At 50.2% G+C, this 17692-nt stretch overlaps 1 protein-coding gene across 1 annotated transcript in view; it reads right to left on the bottom strand.

Moving 5' to 3' along the window:
- Positions 1 to 17692, bottom strand: part of NUP210L (nucleoporin 210 like) — a 358615-nt gene that overhangs the window by 106357 nt on the left and 234566 nt on the right. Inside the window, exons 25-26 of the mRNA XM_085637033.1 lie at positions 16578 to 16757; positions 11531 to 11611 (exon numbers count right to left, since the gene is read on the bottom strand). Coding sequence (XP_085493159.1) covers positions 11531 to 11611; positions 16578 to 16757 — 261 coding nt within the window. The remainder of the gene's footprint in view (positions 1 to 11530; positions 11612 to 16577; positions 16758 to 17692) is intronic.

Below are 17692 nucleotides of genomic sequence, written 5' to 3'. Positions count from 1 at the left end.
TTGCACAAAAAAATAAAAAAATTAAAACTGAAATATTGATTACTTTTCTTGTTTTCATCTTTTATTTTAATATATTTATATAATTTTTTTTTTTTTTTAAATTCCAATTTTTTTCGGAGTCGCGCACTCAAAGCGTACACATCACGGTGGGTGCGCACATTCTAGCCGCCATTTTAGAAAAGTCATGAAGGATCCGCGTATGGTGTGCGACGGCTGCGTGTTTTTCAGTTACATCATATACATTTAATATCACGTGCTGTGCACGATTGGTATGCGACCAGTTCGCGACTCCTGCTCACGCGCATTCACAACATATGCGCATTACTGTAAGAGATATTTGCGTGGTTGCGGGTCCCGCGTGACATCACATGCTGGGGCGCCCTGGGTGCGCAACTCCCGCATAAAAATGGTATGTTCCAAAATGATATGTATGTGTCTTTAATATACATATTAGGGCAAGAGATTATGTAAGATATTCATAAAAATAATATATTTGTACTTATAATAAACATATTATTTTTAAATATATTTTCGCAAAGTCGGGTGCGTGCATCGTGAGTGCAGAAAACCAGGTCAGCAGAGCTGCTGTAGAGCCAGAGAACCAGGTCAGCAGAGCTGCTCTAGAGCCTAAGAACTAGGTCAGCAGACTGCTCTAGAGCCAGAGAACCAGGTCAGCAGAGCTGCTGGAGAGCCAGAGAAACCAGGTCAGCAGAGCTGCTTTAGAGGGAGAGAACCAGGTCAGCAGAGCTGCTTTAGAGCCAGAGAACCAGGCCAGCAGAGCTGCTTTAGACCCAGAGCACCAGGGCAGCAGAGCTGCTTTAGAGCCAGAGAACCAGGTCAGCAGAGCTGCTCTAGAGCCAGAGAACCAAGTCAGCAGAGCTGCTTTAGAGCCAGAGAACCAGGTCAGCAGAGCTGCTCTAAAGCCTAAGAACCAGGTCAGCAGAGCTGCTCTAGAGCCAGAGAACCAGGTCCACAGAGCTGCTGTAGAGCCAGAGAAACCAGGTCAGTAGAGTTGCTTTAGAGGGAGAGAACCAGGTCAGCAGAGCTCCTCTAGAGGGAGAGAACCAGGTCAGCAGAGCTGCTCTAGAGCCATAGAACCATGTCAGCAGAACTGCTTTAGAGCCATAGAACAGGGTCAGCAGAGCTGCTTTAGAGCCAGAGATCCAGGTCAGCAGAGCTGTTGTAGAGCCAGAGAACCAGATCAGCAGAGCTGCTCTGTAGCCTAAGAACTAGGTAAGCAGAGCTGCTCTAGAGCCAGATAAACCAGGTCAGCAGAGCTGCTTTAGAGAGAGAGAACCAAGTCAGAAGAGCTGCTTTAGAGCCAGAGAACCAGGTCAGCAGAGCTGCTCTGTAGCCATAGAACTAGGTCAGCAGAGATGCTCTAGAGCCAGAGAACCAGGTCAGCAGACCTGCTGTAGAGCCAGAGAAACCAGGTCAGCAGAGCTGCTTCAGAGAGAGAGAACCAGGTCAGCAGAGCTGCTTTAGAGCCAGAGAACCAGGTCAGCAGAGCTGCTCTAGCTGAAACTGAAACTGACTGACTGACACTGATTGACTGACACTGACTGACTGACACTGATTGACTGACACTGACTGACTGACACTGACTGACACTGACTGACACTGATTGACTGACACTGACTGACTGACTGACACTGACTGACTACTCTCTACTACTCTACTACTCACTCTCTACTACTCTCTACTACTCACTCTACTACTCTCTACTACTCACTCTCTACTACTCTCTACTACTCACTCGCTACTACTCACTCTCTACTAACGCTCTACTACTCTCTACTACTCACTCTCTACTATTCACTCTCTACTACTCACTCTCTACTACTCACTCTACTTCTTTCTACTACTCTCTACCACTCACTCTCTACTACTCTACTACTCACTTTCTACTACTCTCTCTCTACAACTCACTCTCTGCTACTCACTCTACTACTCTCTAATACTCACTCTCTACTACTCTCTACTACTCTCCACTACTCACTCTCTACTACTCTCTACTACTCTCTATACTACTCACTCTCTACTACTCACTCTCTACTACTCTCTCTACTACTCACTCTCTACTATTCTCTACTACTCACTCTACTACTCTCTACCACTCTACTACTCACTCTCTACTACTCTCTCTCTACTACTCTCTACTACTCACTCTACTACTCACTCTCTACTACTCTCTAATACTCTCTCTGCTACTCTCTAGAAATCTAGAAACTAGGAAAGGAGATGGTTGGCTAAAAGTTAGCCCGGGCTTTTACAAATGTTTTAAATGTAAGGCCTGCAGATATGGCAAGAACATACAACAAGTCACTTCCCCTCTCCTCAGTAGCCCTTGGAAATTAAGAAAACCACTGAATTGCAAAAGTGATTTTGTTGTTTACATTCTGAGATGCTCTTGCCCAAAATGTACATAGGCAGTACCATTCATATGGTTCACGTACGCATTGTACAACATCTTAGGGCAATTGGTAGCAACGATAAGAACTATGTAGTGGCACGTCACATGAACGAAATACACAAAGGCAATGCCAATGAACTAGTATATTTTGCTATTGATCAAATCCCCAAGGAACAAAGAGGGGGTGACAGAGAGAAAAAATTACGTAAACTGGAGTCAAAATATATACTGATGTTTAATACAAAAAGTCCACATGGTTCGAACGTTGAGGAAGATTTACATGTGCATTTGGTATAGTTTGGTATCCATTATGAACATTTTAGCTCTTTTAAGTGTTTTTAATATATTTGAAAATGCATTTCAGTTGAAAAACAACCCCCCAACACCCCCCCCGCGTCCCGGATCCCCCCCCCGACCGCACTGTACCAAATCTAACCAGCAACATCTGTAATGAGCATAAGCCCGACAATTCCAACCCCAGTCCCAGCACCTGCCCACTCTCCCCGAGGGACCTAGATAACCACTTCCTCTAGCTCCTCCGGGGCCGGCTCCAGGGGAAGGCACCTGTAATTCGCCCAGCGCTTCCATATCTTATAGTGTTTACGGGGGCACCCCCTAGCTGCAAAGATGGGAAGTTCCAGGCCCATGCTAAAATCCAGACCCCTCTTCCATACATTCATAGAGGGAGCCGTAGGGGCCTTCCATGCCCGCGCGATGTCCCTCTTGGCCAGGGTAAGGCCCAACAGCAGTAAGTGTCTCTTGTATATGTTGTCGCCAATATCGTCCATAATGTGCAGCAGTGTCAACTTAGGATCCGCGGGGAGATCCCACCCCAGCACCTCGGATAAGCATGACAATACCCCTCTCCAAAACCGGGAAAGCGACCCACAAAGCCATACTGTATGAAGGAAAGAGCCCTCCTCCCGTCCACATCGGAGACACTCCGGAGAAGCTATCAGGCCCGCCCGCCACAACCTCCTTCGGGTAAAATAGGCCCTATGTAAGTATTTAAATTGTATGAGGCGTAGTCGGATAGCTATGGCTGCCCTCCAGGGCGAGGCCAGCGCCTCCGTCCAGACGCTGGAGCGAGGGGGAGCCATGAATAACAAGCGTTCGGTAGATCTTGGAGATCTTCCGCTCCTGGAGGTCACCCATGAAGAGCTTCGCTTCCACTGGGCTAAAGTCTGGTATAGAGTCTAAGCCCGCCAGGCTTGGGGAGAGTGCATGGCAAAACTGTAGGTACCTATAGAACTGCGTCCGCGGCATGCTGAATTCCTGTTGAAGGTCCTGGAAAGACTTCAAAGCGCAGTCCCGCACTACATCGCCTATGGTGGATATGCCTATCCAGTCCCACCCCTCAAACCCTGACAGGGCTGCCATCTGTGGTAGTCCCCCATTGTGCCACAGGGGGGTTTCCCACGTGAGAACGTTCCACCATCCAATGCGCGCCAGCGCCTGGCGCCAAATCCGAAAAACTACCTGCGTCACTGGCGGCAGGCGCGCCCGATGTACGAAGGAATAGAGCAAAGTGTGTACCATGTGTGGGACCATGAGCCGCCGTTCCACCGCGTATGCTGGGTCCCCCCTATCCCCATACCACCACTCATTCAAGACAAGCAAGTGGGAGGCCTGATAATAAGACAGCAGGTCTGACGTAGCCAGACCCCCGTCGTACTGTGAGAGGAAGCACGTCCACAGGGCCACCCGAACTGCCCCACCCGCCCACAAGAACTGACCCAGGGTCGCGTTCACCCGATGGAACCAGTCCGGTGGAATCCCATACGGATGATTCTGCAACTGGTACAACAGGCGGGGAAGAGCCACTATCTTAAAAATCGCGGACCGGCCAAAGATAGTGAGCGCCATGCGGGTCCACAATTTAATGTCCTGACACACACACTCCCACACGGGCACCACGTTTCGCCCCCAAGAAACCGCCTGGGTACGTGACAAGAACACCCCTAAGTACTGAAGCCCCCCCACCGCAATTCGCACCGGGGACGCCCAGCCCTGCAACTGAGTCGGACCCCCCAATACCCACAGGGTAGACTTCAGGGGGTTCATGAATAGACCCGACGTCTCACCAAAAATCTGCATAATACGGAGTATCCGGGGCCCCGTGTGGTCCAGATCCGTCAGGAAAAATAGGACATCGTCCGCATATAGGGCTATATGGTCGGCTAGGCCATGCTCCCACTCAAATCCAGATATTTACGCGTCCATCCGCACCCACACCGCCAAGGGTTCCATGGCGAGGACAAACAGATACGGGACAGGGGGCACCCCTGGCGTGTTCCACGTCGTACCGGAAACGCCGATGAGGACACCCCCGCCACCCTGACTGACGCCGTAAGTTCCGTATAGAGTAGCCGCACGTATGACAGGAACATATAGCGCCAGCTAAGGGAGTCGAACGCTCGGTCCATATCTGCCAACAGGGCTGCTGGAACCCCCAACCGCCGCACTTCAGCAATCGCCACGTGAGCCCGCCGAATGTTATGTCGCGTGGCACGCGTGGGCATAAATCCCGCCTGGTCCGGGTGGACCAACGAGGTGATGTATGGCAAGAGACGATTAGCCAATGCTTTCGCCAGGATTTTGGCCTCCACATTGAGGAGGGAGATCGGACGATATGAGGCGTGCTCCTCCGGGGGTCTGCCCGGCTTGTGGAACACTACAATCTCAGCGTGCCTCCAGTTCCGGGGTAATAGTCCCCGCTCCCGGGCCTCCTCCACCACCGCCGTATAATGCGGACCCAGCTGTAAGAAATATTTCTTAAAGAACTCACTCGGGACCCATTCGGGCCCGGGGCCTTGTCCGGGTTCAGGCCACCCAACGCCTCCCCTAGCTCTTCCACTGTCAGCGGAAGGTCCAAGGCCGTCCTCGCTGCCTCTGATAACGTCGTAATAGGGTGATCGTGCACGAACCGCTCCACGTCCGCTTCCACGAGGCTGTCACAGGGACTCATGCCCCCTGAGTCCACTATCCCCGGGAGGTCTTGACTGTGGTACACCCCCTGACACAGTCTGTGCAGCATTGCACCCGACTTGTCCCCCCATTGGTACACCCGACTCCTAGTGGCCAGCCACGCCTGACGTGCCTCGTCAAACAGCAGAGAGCCATATGTCTGCTGAGCGTGGAGCAGCTGCCGACGAACCACCCCGCCCCCCTCCTCCCGGCCCCTACGCTCCAGTTCCATGACCTCTGCCTCCGCCCGAACTAGCCCCGCTCGGCGCTCACGACGGGCCGCCACACAGTATGAGATATCCGCTCCGCGTAGTGTCGGCTTCAGCACCTCCCACAACATGTCCGCCCCCGGCACGGATCCCACATTCCGGGACAAATATTGATCCACCGCCGTGGTCATATGCACCCTATAGTCATTGTGTTGTAGATGCCACACCGAAAGCCGCCAGCGAAACGGCCGCCCCGCGCCCCCCATCCGTATCACCGCGGACACCGGGGAATGGTCCGACAACCCTCGCGAAAGGATCTCCGCTGCCTCTAACCGGGACTCCGCGGCCCCGGATAGGAAGAAATAATTGAGTCGAGACAAGGAACCATGCACCGCCGACAGATATGTGTACGCACGGGCAGCACCGTTACATCGCCTCCAGGCATCCACCCACGCAAGGCCGCCTACCAGCGCATTAAGTTTCGTCAGCCCACCCTCCCCTCTCGCCCGGCCCTCCGACAGTCGGTCTCTAGAGAGATCCATCACATCATTCCAGTCCCCCCTATAATCCTAGGAACCTCCGAAATATCCGCCCAGTGGGCCATGAGTTGTTCAGCAAATGTCCAGGACGGGGGGGGGGGGGGCCGTACACACTACCGAACACCACCTGCTCCGTCCCTATCCGCCCCAGAACAAAGATGTACCTCCCATGCATGTCCACCCAGGTCCAAGAATGCACGTAGGGAACCCGCTTGTGTACTAATATGCCCACACCCCTAGAGCCCTGGACAAATCCCGAGTGGAACACTTGTGTGTATCCATAGCGTTGGAGGCATAGCACTTTCGGCCCCAGCAGGTGCGTCTCCTGTAGGAGCAGCACATCTGCCGAGGCCCTCTTTGCGTATTGCAGGATCGCCCCCCTCTTAATCTTATCCAGGGCACCCCGGACATTCCAACTCAACACTTTAATGGCGGCTAATCGCTCGCTAGGCCCCCGGGAATGTGCCGCCATAGGGAGCAGAACCAAAACATAATGGTCACGGCAGGATGCCGACGTCCGGCCCCGCCCAAGCCCAGCTCTGTACTAAGGTGCGGTCAACCCCTAATCTAGAACCCCAACTACCCAACTGACCCCCCAACCCCACCCCCCCACCCCATACCTCACAAACATTGAAGTACCTGTCGCGGTGAGAGACTTCCCCAGGCCCAAACCGTGACCCTCAGGAGTTCCCATCCAATGAATCCCAAACTTGCCCCACACCACGAACCCCCAAACTCCCCACCCGCAACTTGTTACAGGGGTACCTGCCCTCTACATCAGTCCCCCGGGCCAAGGCTACCCCAAACACAAAAGATGATGGCGCAGCCAACGGCTAGTCCATGCCGCAGAGGCCAGTAAGAACCGAGCCCAGGGAGCTCCAAGGCCCTCAGGATCCAACCGGCGGGTTGCCTGCCTCCGGACCAGCCCACGCCAGGCCCCCCCCGGACTTATTGCGGCAGCGGGATCTAGAACGTTGCTGTCGCTTGGGATTGTTTCCTGCCGCCTCGTTCTGGGATGAGTCCGATTCCCTACCCGGGAGTGAATGGGGACGCAGCGTTATTGTCTCGTCTGTCCATTTAAAGACTTCCTCAGGTGATTCAAAGAACAATGTTCGGGACTCGTAGACAACCCTCAGGCGTGCTGGATAGAGAAGAGCGTAGGATAGATGAAGCTCTCGCAGCCTGGCCTTGGTCGCCAAGAAAGACTGGCGCTGCTGCTGGACCATGCGCGTATAGTCCGGGAATATGAGGATACGGGAGTTTTCAAACTGAAGGGGTGTTCCTTCTCTCTGGCTTGACGGAGAATGACATCCCTGTCATGATAGTTCAGGAGTTTAGCTATAATTGGCCCAGGACGGGCCCCCACCGGCGGTTTCTGGACAAGCGCCCGATGCGCCCGCTCCACCACAAAGCAACGGGACAGCGAATCATGCGGGCGCCATCCCTCCAGCCACTGAGAGAGGAAACGCTCCATGTTGTTCCCCTCGCAGCCCTCCGGAAATCCCACAAAGCGCAGGTTATTCATGCGGGCCCGCCCTTCTGCGTCCTCGACCCTGCCTGCCAGGCCCCGCTGCGTTGACTCCAGGGCCTCAACCCGCTTCCTTAGCGTCACCACCTCATCCTCCACACCAGACACCCTGGTTTCAGTCTCCGTGATGCGGGTCACAGCGTTGCGCAGATCCTGGCGCAGCAGCATCACATCCGAACCAACTGCCCCGATCTTGGCATCCAGCATGTCCCGGGACTGCGTTATAGCTGCTAGGAGGGCCGCATTATCCAGCGCCACCACCGAAGAGCCCCCGCGGCCATCCCTGCCTGGCCAGAGCCCGTGTATTTATCAATTGGCTCCTGCTTCGCAGCGCCCCCGCCATGTTTATCCTTGGTCATCGTCACAGTCCTTGACACCAATGCCACGGCCCTGCTGGATTAAACGGGCCCGCCGGTAGGCTCTCGCCCCCCCTGCGTAGCCACTTCCAGGATAGTGCCCCTAAAGCACGTCTGCCGCCCCAGCTATCAGAGACGAGTCATGAAGGCAGGGCCCCAGCCGCTCCGCTTGCTCCCGGCCCGTTCCGGACTGGGCCTGATCTCAGCCCGAGGGACCCAGGCACCGCTCCACCAACGCTGCACCGGAGCCGCCTCGGACCCCACGCCAATCCAGCCGGCCAACTCAGACGAACCCCATCATCACCAGGGTCCAGATAGCTGCAGCCCTTCCCAACCGGGCCAGACCACCGCGGTCAATCGCCGTCGTGTCCCACCGTCTCCTCACCCCCCCACCGACCCGATCTGGTCGCTGACCCCCCCAATTCACTGGCACGTCTGGAAGGGGGGGGGGAACACAGGACCTCCGGGACGCGGCGCACTGGGGACCGGGGCGCCGTGCCGATTCCGGGCCCTCCGCCTGACCGGGACACTCACCGCCACGTGGGCTCCCCCAGTCCAGGGAGCCCCAGGATGCCTCCGTCGGTCCCCACCAGGGCTGGGCTAAATTCTCGTCCCCAGGGCGCCGTTGCGCCGCCTGCCACAATCGCCGCCGTCGGGGGCTCCGCCTGCCCGGGGACACTGCGCTACCACCGCCTCACATAGGCAAGCCTGGCCCCGCCTCTCCTCTCACGCGAGGCCGTGGCTCGCCGCGCTGCACCAGGCCGGAGCCGCTGCTCGGCCGCAACGCGATTCGCAGGGGCTCCGGGCCTTCAAAGTCGCCCAGATTGCCGCCGCCGCCAGCCGCCCTCCACTGCATTCAAGCGGGGCACCTCATCACCGGGGGACAGGATATTTTCAGGATAAATGCCGCGGGTGGGCGGGAGCCGGCTCAAGACGCGTCCGCCATCTTGGCTCACCAAGCCACGCCCCCCCAAACAACCTCTTATTGATGATAGGTTAAAGACAACCTTTATTGAAAGCTATCCTAGTGGTAGCTATGGAGAGCAGCCTTCAGGCTAAGGCTTGAAGGAATGTAAATCAGCTTGTTTTACCAGTCTATAATCTCTTGAATGGCTAAATGAAAGACAACCACACCAGGTATATATATAAAATATATCTATTTATTTCTAAACACACCCTCCTCGTCTCTTTATGAGACGAGAGGTCAAAACACATAAGTTACACTTCAAATATAACAGTAAAATAGCACAAATACACGTCAGGCCCTAGGCGCAGCCAAACCATATACTAAAATAGTGGTATAAGAACCACGACTTAACTAGACAGAAGACCTAGAGCCTGTAGAATCACTGGGACCCCAAGGAACCACCCAAGGTAGTGACACAGGGGACCCATGGGGGCCGTGTGCAGTGTGAGAACACAGCCGCGAGCTCCCGTTAGCTTCTATGGGGAAAGTCGCGGTTAGATTTTTAAAGATTAGGGACACTTAGAAATGAGTCAGGACCAAACCCTTTGGGACTTAGGAAGTTCTAGGGTCAACACCCACAGGAGCATCGGAGTACTCGTGTTACCTCACACAGGGAAGCCGGGTGCATAGGTGTCAAATGGTGTCGGGTCGCATCGTCGTTTTCAATGGAAGCTGGCAAAGAAGTGCTGCTGCCGGGAAGATGCGAAGTGTCCAAAGAGATCCATGCCTGGATCGAAGATGAGAAGAACCTGAAAGCAGAGGGGACAAAGTCAGGGTCACTTGCCAGTGACCAGGAGGACGATAGGTGGATGCCCACCGATGTCGGGTGTGTCAGGTGAAGAAGGTGAAGCTTGACTCTTCAGCCACCAGGAGGCGTCGAGGATGACCAGGAGCTGGATTTGAGCTGTCCCACAAAGGATGTCGAGTGCTGCAGCGTCGGTGCCCCAATTGGACACAACAAGCCTTAGCAACAGCAACCCACGCAGAAAGGAGAAATATGCTTCGGTGCAGACCAGCAAGGTCTGAGGGACTCACCACTTGGTTGGGAGTCAGGGCACGTCTGGAGCAACCAGGGAAGCTGAAGGAAAATCAAAGTTACCTTCACAGGGACCCACCAGTCGACGAGCCAGGGATCCCGAAGGGACCTCGAGCGGAAACACAAAATGACGGCCCACGGGTCACTCGGGGTGACTAGGTCGACAATCTTCAGTGGATTCTCTGCCAAGCAGGGGAGTCACTCCTTGACCCAGAGGGAGATTTCCTCAGTCCTCTAGTCTTTAGCAGAGCGTCGAAGTTCCAGGATTCAGCTTCAGAGTTTCGTCCAGGGATATCTATAGAGGCAGGAGTAGACACACAATGAACTGATGGACGGAGCGCTGAAACTTTTCAAACACTCACCCCCAGTCACAGATCTGGGTTGAATCCATCATCGTTCTTTAGCTCACTTCGCCACCCCAGTTCAGACACAGCTATATGCAAATCAGTCTTGACCCTGTGCCTCATGGGAACAGTCCAGCCCGAACTGCCAAGCCATGTCTTTCCTGGACCGGAAGCATCCTGGGATCAGTTTCGGGCTAACAGCCCTCATCAGCCAGGCTAGCTTGAATGCAGAGGCAGGAGTAGTTGCAAAGGTATTTGGGTTCATCCCCCTGGTAGGCATTTGAACCACTAATCTTTCAGGGAAGGATGTTGAGAGAAAAATGCAGGGTCGCCCAGGGCAGAGCAGTGGCGTCTCGCAATACGGTAATGACTGATGGGCCACAACAAGGTTTGGCTTTGGCGCCTTGAGTCCCTAATTGAAGAGTAGTAGGGGCTCGTTAGATGTTCACCATGGCTGGAGCACTTTCATCAAGACATTGGTTTTGACCCCTAAGGTGGGAAGCTGGATGTCGAGAACTTCGGCTGCCCTACATATGACCACTGCGAAAGATGCACTCTCGTCAGTGGCAAGGCTTGGGGGTGAAAGAAGTCCAGGCTCAGGGGAAGTATCAAGGACACTGGTTTCTTGGAGGTCATCATACCAATTGTCTTCGTGGTATGTTTGGCCTATTTCTTCATTCACATCATAGTCGTCTGAATCCGTACCAAACAAGGATTTCAATGTATGAGGTAAAAGGACTCCTGTCTGGAGTCCATTTGGAATCTGAACGATCTCTAATCCCTTGGGCAATTTGTGAAAACCTACTTATTCTGAGTCATCTGCACTTGTTTAAATATGTGTTTGTGGTGCCAAGGAACTTGGTGATGATGTGGGTGGCAGCCTTCTCCTCCCTTTTAAGACTTTTCACCTATGTTGATTTAGGATAAGTTGTGAAGAGAATGTATCAGTAAGATTAGCGTTGGAAATAAAACCAGGTGCAAGACATTCTCCCACTGAAAGAAAATTGAAAAAAAAAAAGTCAAAAAATAGCCATTACTACTGCCAGTACATCTTGTGAGCACGAGCTGCCCCAAGGGAGAGCTACCTCAATGATCTCTTAAACAGTGAGCCACATGTTTTCTCCCACTCCTTTCTTGGCACAAAAACACATACTTGGGTTGCAGCACCCACCTTAGTTCCCGTGATCAGACGCGTTGCAGGTGTGTGGATCCGTACTCCTCGCAGCGTAACCACCTCCACCTCAGCACAATCCTGTAAAGGGAATATTTGGAAAGATTGTAGAAATGGAATAGAAAGTTTGGAGGCGGCATAGTCTGTCTGAGCACCAGGCGGCCACAAGAGCAAAGAGTACTCACACAGGAGATGATCAAAGAGAACTTACAGAGAAAATTATCAAAGAGCACTCACAGAGGAGATGCAACCATATCCAGGTCACTGGTGAAGTGACAGGAGCAGAAAAGGAAACAAGCATCGGCATAGCCAATAGGTCTTGCCTTTGGGACCTTAGAAGTGTTTAGCCACAGCTATTGGCTTTGCCAATGTTTTTAGGGATATGGTGTAGAGCAGTGTGGCTGCTGTGCAGCATATTGTGAAGTTATAATAAAAAAGCGTTGTATTTATTTTTATTTTACATAAAACTAAGAAGATATTATGTAGAACTGAACGACCCTATTAAAAAGAGAATTAACAGAACAAATGTCTTTTAGTTTTTTTGTTCTTGTGGAAGGTTATAAATTGTTTCATGTAACATTTTCCAAAGACTGATTTAGACATGTATGATTCATTGTCTCTATATAATGTGTGTGATGTAATGTGCTCTGACACCCAATACTATTATGAGTAGTGCTAAAAAATACATGAATGTGAGAGAGGGGCTAGGAAGAGATCAGGGGCACTGTTGGAGGGTGGTAGTGAGGGAATCAGTTGAGAAAGAGGTCATAGGGGGTGGATGGGGCAGCAAAAAGATTGTAACTCCGGGCACCACCAGCAATAAAGATGGGCCTGCTCGTCCTGGTGCACAGGACTTTGCAAACACAACTTCGGTAAGGATCCGTGCCCATGTTCACGATAACCACCGATTATAGAAACGAGCATCACGTAAGTTCTGGATCAAGGTCGAACACAATTTCCTTTATTTATTGAATGTAGTCCTAGCCACTGAGGAACCATGCGTGTTATATTGAGCATTTCAATTATATAGAACAATTAACATTAACTTTCCAAACTGCATATTTGTGCCACTTGCATAGTTAGTACCTGGCTCTTCCTGGTAGGGAAACAACTGTAGAAACAGAAAAAACCTGAAAAGTTGTGCTTCTAGATTTTTTCAGGAAGAGATGGGCTGGTTCTTATGCATTTGGTGCTCTTGTTCAGTAGTCTGGTGACTAAGCAGGAGAAGGTCTGTTGTGTCGTCTTGGTATGGACATATAAAGGAACCCCGCCTATTTATTTAATAAAGGCATGTTTAAATGTTTAAGTGAGTAAACAGGGTCCCAGATGCATACTTCCCGCGCACATGCATGTGCTAAAAGAGTTTTAAAATAGAGGAGTATGAAGTGAGTGACTTCAGCCCAATTTTAGCCGCATAATGAGGCTGCCAGACTGACAACAGAGAAAAACCCAGGACATTTTACCACCAAACTGCTCTTCATGTTTTTATGAAAAGAAAATGCAGCAGGTTCTATTAATACAACGGCTGGCAGGCCCCAGATAAGTCCGAGCAGTGTACCACGTGCGAGCTTGTGATTTACACCCCGCAAAACACTTGCACGTAAAAATAAACCCACTGCTATGATGAGGCATGTCCTTACACCAGGGCTGAGGACTAACGCCACCACAGCCGGCTGCAACGTAAACTTCAACCTTGTGTGGATGCGTCAATGTTATAAGCGACTGTGGGAAGGTGACTAGGAGAACCGCTCTCCATAGGCCGCCACGTGACCCTGACGACCGACAACCATTCAAAGGACGTTGGTTAGAGAGAACGAACAGTGGCAAGAAGAGTTCTAAAATGTTCTCCAGCAAGCACGTTGGTATTCTTGATTCTAGAGATTGGTTTAAGTCTGGGAAGAATGGAAAGGCCACGTCTTTCTACCCTCCTACGCACGCCTGTTCTTTGCGACGCATTGATAATGACGGTGTGTGTATTTTCTGTGTTCCTGTGCCCAGAGGGCTCTAACAAAGGCCGCCTCAGGCTTGAGCGATGCAGCTTGTTGCTGTCAAGAGACCTATAAGCTGCAATAAAGGTGCACTCAGTCACAATTCCTCGGCAGTAAAAGAGCAGATTGCAAGCGGAAGATAAAGCACGCTTGTGTGAAGACAGGACCTCGAGTGGTGCGCGGGCGCACTTCCAGGAATGTAAGGAATGCAGCTGGCACCCGGCCGCGCTGCTGCTCACTCCCGAGACCCCTAGGCCATGGGAGTCAACGTTTAGAGAGAAGGCGGGACATGCACCCGCCTTTGGCCAATTGCGTGCTTTCAATTTTTGAAAGCCACACGCAAAGGCCTATAGAATGTGTGGCAAAACTAAAGCCACACACACAAGTTTTATGAAAGTGTGGAGGGATTCCAAGAGGCCCTTCTCCTAGAGCATCGCATGTGCACTGCGCAAGGCTCGACCTAAAAAGAACCAACTTTGGAGGTACTGGCCAGGGGAGGATCCATCATAGGAGGGAAAGGTCTGGAAAAGAACCCTGTTAATACGAGAGGTGTGAGAGTAGCAAGTATCACAGTAGTGAGAGGTGAAAGGAGCACCCATATAAGGAGAGGGAAAGGTGAGGCGAGCAGCCAACATAACAGGGAGGTACGGACAGAAGAGAGGGTCACCCATCAAAGGACTATAAAGAGAGAGGACTAGCCATCTTAGGAGAGGGATGTGAATTGAGTAACCATCAAAGGAGGGAGGTGTGAAAGGAGCAGACATTGGATGAGAAGAGAGGTAAAAGGAGTGCCCATAAGAGAACAGGTGAAGGCAGCATCCATCATAAGAGGTTCAGGTGATGATGGAGCAAGGTTTCGCATAAAGAGAAACTTGCTCATATGCAATCCTCTCAAATAACCTGCAACATTATAATCAACCCGTTTGTGAGTACTAACAGTGCACCACATTTTACATTTGAATCTAGGGGAAGCTTTCCTATGTGTTTCACTAATGAATAACCCGAGTGTCCTAAAATGGTCGCCAAAAATGTGGGAACTCTTTTGCGCATGCGTCTACTACATCTATGTAGTATGACGTCTTCTGTCGCTTGGGGGGAAAACTCTGCAGCTGCGCAATAGCTTCTAATATGGCTGCTTCAAAGTAACGCACAAACGCACATGCTGTGCTGAAACTAACCTATGCAAGTTTTACTAAGCCATTAATGCAAAAGATTTATTAAGTAAATGGGGTTAAGAGTAGAAGTGGTATACAGTGAATTCAATTAATTTTTTATTCTTTCATGTTCTTCTCTGACTTTATTAATAGTTCGTATTTGGGCCTTGGAGGGTGACCGCATCTCTGTTTCCTTGTGCCTTCTACGCATGCGCAACGGTTGCTTGTCCTGGAACAAGTGAAGTAATTGACTGACTGCCAAACCCTAAGCCCAGCAAGGACATGGGAAAACCAACTCTTGACCCTACGAGAGGAAGAGGACGCTACATTATAATATAGACTTATCGATCCACATATGAAATACTTGTGGGAATAAAGCTTGTGGGTATTAAAATTAAGGGGCGGGGAGCTAGACAATAGACTAAAGAAAAATATTGCACTCAGTTTGGTGTGATGTCCTCACCCCACTGCTTGGCCCAATCAAATTGCGGGTGAACATGGAATTGAAACATTTGGGGGTGGATCATACATTTGAATTGGTATAACAGAGGTAAGTTCTAGTTAGTTAGACACACTTGATGCTGAGATGCTGATACTATGCTGAGATGCTGCCCGATTTTGCTGCAATCTGACTGAAGAATCCAATACTAGGGAAATTCGCGGAACAACCGAGGAGGCACATCTAGGAAGGGGTCCGGACGAGCCCAAGCCGGTTAGAGTAGCACCAGAGAGGGGTGTAACGCTGGCGTTACACTAGAAGAGGTCACCTTCCCTGTCCTGAGCTTATCCTGAATCTTTGACACGCTAATGTCGGGGTCCTCACACCATTTCAAGGTAAATATAATTGTAGGGTAAATGTCCTGTGCTTGTTCTCTATCCTTTCTCTCCTCAGGTGCTGTCATTGCAAGAATTAATTAATGCAAATTGATTATTAGCTAACTGTACTATTTTTCCTGATGGAGAATTCTGGTATTATCCATGTGTATTCTGATATGACTCAAAAAATTATTAATTCAGATAACCTTTTGAAACTCTGATTCTTTCGAATAAAAGTTAAATGCATTATTGGATTTCCTCCCTATTCTAATCTACTACTAGATCTTTTGACTGTGCATTTACTCAGGAGACAGGAATGGTAAGAATACTGGTATAAAGGTTTCCTAGGGTAAAACAAAATTGATGACCAGTGGATATTTACTAGCTGTTTGAATGTATGAATGTATATGGGCCCAAAATGAGTGTTGCGTGTATGAATGTGTAGAGCTGGTAAACTCCGCTGCATCAGTGAGAAGAGCGCTCATCAAAGAACATCACTGGAGAACAGGTGAGGGGTTATTAGGAGAGGATGGTGAACTCATTACAGCAAAAATGAGCTGTGAATAGGAGATCAGAGATCAGAGGAAGGAGAATAAACGCATGAAAATGGGAAGCAAGTGTTTATAGGTGGCAGACATTGAGAGGGATGCTTAAACACAAAGAGATGTGACAAAAAGGAGATGAATGGTGAAGAAAAAGGAAAATGGTCAGATGGAAAGTGTAGCAGTGGGTTGGGGGTAACGTAAAATATTAGTAATGAATAATAATAGGTGATGAGTGGGAGGAAGAGGGTGAGAGTTGGTAAAAGTGGTAAAGAGTTGAATAAAAGGATGGACACTGAACCATGGCTAGAGCAAGAAGCGATAGAAGGTGGAGTGAGAGAAAAGAATGGTTGCGTTGGAAGACACTGAGGCATGTTCGAGATAGCTGATTGAAGGAGTTAGTGTGGAAAAGAAGAGCTAAAACAGTAGGCTGACATTAGGAGCAATAAGAGTGGAAGCTACAGAAAATAATGAAATATGAGCCTTAAGTATTATTCACATTTATCAGAAAAAAAAGCGGCTGTTGAACAGATATTACATCAGGTACCTGGGAGAAGACCATAACGTTGCCAGTGTCCTCATTGATGGCCTGAATGGTGCCATGCACTTGGGCAACACCAACTGCTATCGCTGTCACCTGCCCCAGACGGTTCACCACTGCCACCGTCATATTACTAATGGAGAAGTGAATGATGGACTGTGGCTGAGGACCACCTTCGGACATCACCTGTCATACAAAAAGAACAATTACAACACTAATCAAACAGTATAACACCAGGAGCAAGCATAAGGGACCAAACAGATCTTGTAAAACACAACTCAACTACCTACCAACCAATAAGGTTTGGAAGTTTGCAAATTCTATTGCAGGAGGGCTTTGGTCAATGAACACCTTTCTCTAGTGGACAAACCCTCTGTGTTAGGATTGTCTGCCCAGTGATCATTTTATGCATAGGAGGCCTCTGTGTGATAAACGGAAGCTACTATGTTGATGCCAAAGTCAAAGTCAATATCCCGGCACAAATGCACTTGGGTCTCTTGTGATACTCCAAATATAAACATGCATCTGTCAAATGTCCACATGTCATGAGGTCACCTATTAGCCTGGTCTGTTTTTTTTACAGCTAGCAGAGCTGAACTCTGTGGGGCTTGCAGTTTCATTTTTCCTATCTGGAGTATGTGTCTACAAGTCACAGCGGGGCATATTATCAAGACAGGCGATAAAATTATCGGCGCTTTACCGGCAGAAAACTGCCGCTGAAGCGGCGATAATGGGCTTGATAATATGCTCTACGGAATTCCAATTGAAGCCCGTTAGATGTCCTTCACATCTAACATGGGGTTCAATTGGAATTCCATAGAGCATATTATCAAGCCCATTATCGTCGCTTTAGCTGCAGATTTCTGCCGCTAAAGCGGCGATAATTTTATCGCCTGTCTTGATAATATGCCCCAGAATGCTTAGTGGTGTTGGCTGGGAAGAATAGATTGGCTACATGTCACTTATGATGTGCTGTGGCAATTTGAGCAAAGGCTGCAGGAGGTATGGTACCAGAATATCTTAACCAAAATATTGTCCCCTAAATATTCTTCACAACAATTGGAGATAACATTAGAAATTCTGGAACAAATCCGACAATATGTTTGCAAATAATATTTAAG

Source organism: Triturus cristatus, chromosome 12, assembly GCF_964204655.1.
Source record: "Triturus cristatus chromosome 12, aTriCri1.1, whole genome shotgun sequence".
Classification (NCBI taxonomy): Eukaryota; Metazoa; Chordata; class Amphibia; order Caudata; family Salamandridae; genus Triturus; species Triturus cristatus.
Note: the sequence above shows the minus strand (reverse complement) of the source record. Positions and strands in the feature narration are given on the sequence as shown.